The 7864-nt window shown below is 31.4% G+C and overlaps 1 protein-coding gene across 1 annotated transcript in view; it reads left to right on the forward strand.

Moving 5' to 3' along the window:
* Positions 1–4079, forward strand: part of LOC127730362 (uncharacterized) — a 172447-nt gene extending 168368 nt beyond the window's left edge. The window contains exon 2 of the mRNA XM_052238737.1: positions 1695–4079. Within this exon, the coding sequence (XP_052094697.1) occupies positions 1713–2672 (960 nt within the window). The 5' untranslated portion in view covers positions 1695–1712 and the 3' untranslated portion in view covers positions 2673–4079. The remainder of the gene's footprint in view (positions 1–1694) is intronic.
* Positions 4080–7864: the final 3785 nt, after the last annotated feature.

The raw sequence follows: 7864 nt of genomic DNA on the forward strand, positions 1-7864 counted from the left end.
TTATCCAACGCAATCATAGGTTTGAACGTTGTTTTCAATTTAGACTTGTTTATATTTTTTCGTTTGGGCTTGTATTATATTTGCCTTCGGGTTTATATGATCCGTTCATCCTATTTTGACTCCTCAAAATTCAAGAGTCTATCCTAAATTGAGGTAAATTGTATGGCTTTCCAAATACCGTTTCGATTCCTTACATCACTGAAGAGACATTAATTGTCGAAATCCGGATATGGTGTACAAAAACCTTTGCACCTTTGTTTGCGGTATATCATCTTTTCCGCAAGTTTATTGTTTTCTGTTTAGTATTAAATTTATAACTAAGATCCATTTATTACATCTGGTGATCCGTTTATTTGGCAATCGCCAATGGCATTCAGCAGGGTTTAAGAACATTTGTTGTTCGACCTGTTAGTCAAATGCGTTTTGTTAAAATATACTTTTTCACTTTTTTGGTCTTTTGGAAAATGTTGTTTGTGCTGTATTTAGACCCCTCTAACAAGAAATTTGTTTTGCATGCACACGTATAAAAATTGCGGTTTTTATCCAACGCAATCATAGGTTTGAACGTTGTTTTCAATTTAGACTTGTTTATATTTTTTCGTTTGGGCTTGTATTATATTTGCCTTCGGGTTTATATGATCCGTTCATCCTATTTTGACTCCTCAAAATTCAAGAGTCCATCCTAAATTGAGGTAAATTGTATGGCTTTCCAAATACCGTTTCGATTCCTAACATCACTGAAGAGACATTAATTGTCGAAATCCGGATATGGTGTACAAAAACCTTTGCACCTTTGTTTGCGGTATATCATCTTTTCCGCAAGTTTATTGTTTTCTGTTTAGTATTAAATTTATAACTAAGATCCATTTATTACATCTGGTGATCCGTTTATTTGGCAATCGCCAATGGCATTCAGCAGGGTTTAAGAACATTTGTTGTTCGACCTGTTAGTCAAATGCGTTTTGTTAAAATATACTTTTTCACTTTTTTGGTCTTTTGGAAAATGTTGTTTGTGCTGTATTTAGACCCCTCTAACAAGAAATTTGTTTTGCATGCACACGTATAAAAATTGCGGTTTTTATCCAACGCAATCATAGGTTTGAACGTTGTTTTCAATTTAGACTTGTTTATATTTTTTCGTTTGGGCTTGTATTATATTTGCCTTCGGGTTTATATGATCCGTTCATCCTATTTTTACTCCTCAAAATTCAAGAGTCCATCCTAAATTGAGGTAAATTGTATGGCTTTCCAAATACCGTTTCGATTCCTAACATCACTGAAGAGACATTAATTGTCGAAATCCGGATATGGTTTACAAAAACCTTTGCACCTTTTGTTTGCGGTATATCATCTTTTCCGCAAGTTTATTGTTTTCTGTTTAGTATTAAATTTATAACTAAGATCCATTTATTACATCGGTGATCCGTTTATTTGGCAATCGCCAATGGCAGTCAGCAGGGTTTAAGAACATTTGTTGTTCGACCTGCTAGTCAAATGCGTTTTGTTAAAATATACTTTTTCACTTTTTTGGTCTTTTGGAAAATGTTGTTTGTGCTGTATTTAGACCCCTCTAACAAGAAATTTGTTTTGCATGCACACGTATAAAAATTGCGGTTTTTTTATCCAACGCAATCATAGGTTTGAACGTTGATTTCAATTTAGACTTGTATATATATATATATATATATTTGTAGATAGCTGACAGTTTTACAATGAACGAGAATAGTACGATTGTCGAAGGTCTCAACTGCTTATTCAAGACATGGATTCCGCATATTATAACTGGATTTTTAGTGGTCTATATTACGTTTTCTGGTGTTCTTTATATGCGACAATTAAACCCTACGACCGTTTACGCAGAAAGCGAAATATCGCCTCGAACTGAACAACATAAAATGCAAACTGCACAAGAGAGACGGCCTCACATAGTATTAGGGATTTTAAGTGGAGAAAAGAAAATTCGTTTTCGGGATACTCAAAGAGAGACTTGGATTAAAACAATGCTAAGTTTACACAAGGTATTACCTTTCAAGATAACGTATAAATTTTTGTTAGACGAACCATCTTCTGAGTCAATTAAAGAAAATAATTTACACAAAGACATAGTGTATTTAAATGTATCCCACCATGGTCGAGCTGTTAAATTTGGTGAGAAAATGTACGTGTGGTGGAAATATATACATAAGGTATACCCAGACGCTCTAATGGGGGCAAGAATAGACGACGATGCTTTTGTATGTGTACCTCAAATGTTTCATAGACTAAATACTTTAAAAGCTGGAAATCTTTATTATGGTTGGAGACACGGGAAAAGTAGACAGATCAACAGAAACAACAGAATTGATGAAATGTTTTTAGTTTTAGGAAAAGATCTCATTTCGCTTGTTTCTAATAGGACTTATTGTGGACAAAGAAAATGCAAAAATAAGGACGACTTGATTGATATTGAATTTGGTGATACTTCTCTTGCAGAATGGCTGTCTGTTTACAGTGATAAAATAAACTTTAAAGCTGATAATGACCGAATTGTACAATGTGGAGCTAATTCTCATGCTATTTATAAGAGATTTTTAAAGCCTGGTTTTTGTGACAAACAATTAGTTTTTCATAAATCGACATGTGAAATGATGCAACAGCTACATTCATGGAATAATCACTCGGTCGGTGGATAGCTTCATTCATACAATAATCACGTGGTCGGTGGATAGCAAGACCAATGTTATTGGAGCATTTATAGATATGAATACTCATCAATAGAAATAGAAGACTGTTTTATTCCAATAAATGGCCCCAAACGGCATAAACATTTGACATGTCAATAACATCAATAATTCAAGATTTTAAAGCAATTTAACAATCATTCAATAAAATCAATTGATATTTTTTTTTTAATTCTTAATACATGTATATTAAGTAAATATTTAAGGAGCTTTAGATATAATAATACACAATGCAAGTTTGGCTGATGTGAGATTTATAAGACACCTGTCACCTGTATATAAAAATATAAATAGATAATATATATATATATATATATAAAGCTGTCGAGCACAGAAGGTTCAACATGTTAACAGTCCTTCCCGTGTCAGTAACAAATACGATAGCTGACACCAGGGAATGATATCTTGAGGACTCAGTGACATACTAAATAAATACATGTATGTGGAAATGTATCTATCCTACCTGAATCAAAAGCATAAAAAGTAGCAGCGTAGGTATAACTTGAATGCAGTTGACATCCGGGGACGATGCTACTAATAAATAAATTCACCCAAATTATATAATAGTAATCTTAAGGAAGATGCTTGTATATAAAATTACATATTATTTTTATAGAGTAAATCAACATTTACTACACTAAAAAGTCAAATGATTTTGTTTCGACTACATCGAATTATTAATATTTGAAATGCTAGACAACATATCATTTCTATCTTCTTTTTTTTGCAATCAAAAACAATATATGCCCCATCTTCCGACAGTACTTGAAGTACATGTATTACATATTCTGTTGTGTTGGGTATACCTTGTTGTCTACCCAGTTCTAATTTTATGTTTTATCCAACTATCAGACATTTAAAAACTGATATTTTTATTTAAAAATGAAAATGTTGCTACTGTAGTAGCCAAAACCTGCAACAACATTTTATTGAGAACCGAAATTTGATTTATATAAATGATATGTTTGCAGTTTACCGTCAGAAAATTTATCTAGCTGTTTTTTTCCCACCCCAATAGCTACGAAGGAACAATGTTGATAGCTTGGTTTGCGTATACTTCTTAAATTTGTAAAAGACTCATAAAAAATGTCTAGCATTTGTACAATCAATTCCAAGTAACTTCAACATAACATTTATTGAACCATGATGTTTTCTTCAACGATGTTTTGTTTTAGATTGTATATATGCATCTTTTAAAAAAGAATATTACCTCATAAATTCTGGTGTCTGTTCTATGGTCGGGTTGTTGTCTCTTTGACACATTCCCCATTTCCATTCTCAATTTTATCTAATACCAGTACGATGACATCCCTTGTTATAGATTGAAATAAATTAGAAATCTACAAAGTTCATATACCACTGCAGTATTTGTTGTTTTTGTGCAACCTTCAGTATAAATGCAAATTTCTTGTGAAGTCTATATATATATATATCTTTATTCTCACAAACCAAATTACAAAGGTATAGAGATAATTATACATATTTCAATACAATTACATAAATAAATAATGTACGAAAGTAGATAGAGGCATTCACAATTCTTCACCCAGAAAAGTTCAATTTGTTATTAATCTCCTTAATAAGTTTACATAGTTCGTTCAGTTCTGTACATTTTTTAGAATTCATTAAGTCATAAAACTTCAATGTGTTTGGTCTATTTCTATAGTAAAATGCAATACATTGTTTTCTACAGTTATCAAAAGCTGAACAATTAAAAATGTAATGGTATTCATCACCAATGGCATCTGAATTACACAATACACATTTTCTGTTTTCTCTTTCTATGTTTTGCCATCTTCCAGTTTCTATTGGAAATTTCATGTTCAAAGTTCGAAATTTAAAAAATAAGGATATCTGCCTGTCATCCAAAATATTTAAATATTTCTCAAACTCCAAAGTATCTTTAAATAAACGATAATTTAATGCTTTTGGTGATTCCTGTAGGCTTGCTTGCCATTTTTGTTTGAATTGATCTATTAAATTCTGTTTGATGGTTACATGTAGCCATGTTTTATTTACAAAATAGATATTGTTCCATACATATGACAAGCCACACGTGTCTAAAATTGATTTGACTTGTTTTAACCATAAAATATTTGTACCATATTTGACAGTTGCTAAGTTATACAAAATATAAGGCAATTTGTCATGTTTTCCAGTTACCAACTTGAACCAATAATTTATCATTCGTAACTTGATTGAAATATCTAATGGATATCTTCCCAATTCACCATAAATCATAAAATCAGGAGTAGACTTTTTTACTCCAAGTAATATTTTACAAAATTTAATATGAACCCTCTCGATTATTGAATTATTTCCAAAACCCCAAACTTCACACCCATACAGAAGTATTGGTTTCACAATTTTATCAAATAGATCAAGTTGGCATTCAATTGACAGATTATGTACTCTACCTTTTCGAATAATATCGTACAAAGCATGTGTTGCTTTTTCACATTGCTTTTTTTTAGCTCTTGAAAAATTTCCTGACCTAGACAGTAATACACCAAGATAAGTAAATTCACTCACAATATCTAGTATTATATTATCATACTTAAAAACAATATTCTGCGGTAGTCTACCTTGTGAAAAAATTACAATCTTACTTTTTTGCACATTTACTTTAAGTTTCCATAACTCACAATATTCATATAAGGAGTCCAGTTGTCTTTGTAAATCTATCTGAGATTCTGCCATTAAGACAGTATCGTCAGCATATAAAATGACAAACAATTTTAAATAAACATTTAACTCTATTTCTAACTCATCAGAGATAGTGCACAAACCTTCTATATTATTATTCTGTAAAAACAATTCCAGATCGTTTAGATAAATGGAAAAAAGCAAAGGAGAGAGATTCTCTCCCTGCCTAACACCAATGGAACAAGGGAAAAATTCAGAAAAATCTGATCCAAAGTGAATACGTGATTTGATATTATTGTACATGTTGACAATAACGTTATACATCTTTCCGTTAATCGAGTGTTTTATAAGTTTTGACCAGAGACCAGACCGCCAAACAGTATCAAAAGCTTTCGCAAAGTCCACGAATGCACAATATAGTTTCTTCTTTTTCCTCTTTAGCAACTCAAATAATATGTGAATAACAAATATATTGTCTACTGTGGAATAACCTTTTCTGAAGCCAGCCTGGTTTTCATTTAATAATAAATAATCCTCTAAGAAAGAACTCAATCTAAAATTTAAGACAGATGTGAAAAGTTTTCCCAGGCAGCTGAGTATAGTAATTGGTCTATAATTTTGGGGATCAGATTGGTCACCCTTGTTTTTATAAAAAGGTATAATATTTCCCATAAGCCATATTTCAGGTAAAGTACCAGAATCAAAAATCATATTAAAAAGTTTCACATAAACGGGTATAAAAATGTGTGATGTGCTTTTAATAAATTCATTGATTATTAAATCATCGCCACTGGCCTTTCCGTTTTTCAACTCTCGTATACACTTGCTAATCTCTTCTGCGGTAATTTCTGAATTCAAAACTTCATTTACACCTTGAATGTTAATCGGCTCAGTTGTGACGTCATTTGTATTCTCGGCGTTATTTAAATTTTTGAAAAAGTCAAACAGTACATCTAATGCTATGTTAGGTTTATTTCTTTTCCCTCCCCTATTTAAAATTTTCCAATATTCCTTCGGATTTTTTGTCCTCAGGTTTTTCATATGTTTTTGAAATTTTTTTCTATATTCCCTCATCGATTTATCCATCTGGCGTTTATATTCCCGTTCTTTCTTTTTCATTTCTTCCCTTTTTCTTTCTGATCTGTTACTGTTATAATTTCTTTTTGCTCCCCTGTAAATCTTTCTCTTATTCCAACATTGCTTATCAAACCATGGTTTGTTCCCCTTTTTGCCCATTTTTTTCCCTGTACGACTCCCTTGGCTAGCATTATATGTACCTAGAACATTATCTGCAGCATCCAAAAATATGCTGTTAATTTTTTCAACTACTTCGTTTATTTTGCCTTGAGATAAAAGGTTACTGTCAACTGAATCTAATTCGGCAACCAAATCTGAAATTTTGTCCTTATCAATAAATTCTACGAATTCATTCTTTTTCTCAACATCCCATTTTTGTACCCGTTTTACTTCTCTTGCATTTTCCACGCTGTTCTCAGCAATATGCACATCTTCCTCAATACCATCTTTAAACTTTAAAGATAATATTAATGGAGAGTGGACATCTGAGAACAGCTTGGAAAAGTCTTGAACATACATATTTACAACGAAACACAGAAAATCATAAGTACAAATAAAATAATCAACAACACTGGCCTGACGGCAAGTAAATTTGCCTTCTTTGTCACCATTAACTCTACCATTAAGGATAATTATATTATTGTTTTTACACATTTCTAACAACATGTTACCATAAGAGTTTTTACTTGTATCCATACTACATCTAACTTTAGACATATCATATAATTCTAGATTGTTTAAAATATCTACATTATCAGTATCAACAATATCATGCTGACTATGAACAATTTCAATATATTCTACATCTCGACTAGTTCTACTATTGAAATCACCATTTAAAAGTATATACTTGTACTCTACAGAAAATTTCAAAAATTCTTGTTCTAATTCATTAAAAGCATCAGGAACCTTATATACAGAATTTTCTGGAGTAAACCTGAATATATCTTTTCAAAAAAATACATCTCTCTTCTCACTTTTGGAGTAACGAGAGAAGTAAACATTACCCATTCTCACAATCAGATCTAAAACATGAATAGTTTTACTATTTGAAACACATTCCAGGTTCATATATTCTGAAATGTGAAATTCTGTTTAACATGTCTGCCTACTTTGTTGAAAATCAAAATCTCTGTTTTGTTAATTTTCACATTTAGAAACCAATCTGCAAAATTTATCAAAATAAAAATAAGAGATGTGGTATGATTGTCAATGAGACAACTATACACCAAAGTTCAAATGAATAGGATGTTCACAGTTATAGGCAATTGTACGGCCGTCAACAATGAGAAAAACCCATACCGTATAGTCGGCTATAAAAGGCCCCGCCATGAAAAATATGAAACAATTCAATTGAGAAAACTAACGTCTAATTTATAACAAAAGAATTTACGAAAAACAAATATGACAGACCGATGAGC

Source organism: Mytilus californianus, unplaced genomic scaffold (genome assembly GCF_021869535.1).
Source record: "Mytilus californianus isolate M0D057914Y unplaced genomic scaffold, xbMytCali1.0.p SCAF_1, whole genome shotgun sequence".
In the NCBI taxonomy this organism is placed as follows: Eukaryota; Metazoa; Mollusca; class Bivalvia; order Mytilida; family Mytilidae; genus Mytilus; species Mytilus californianus.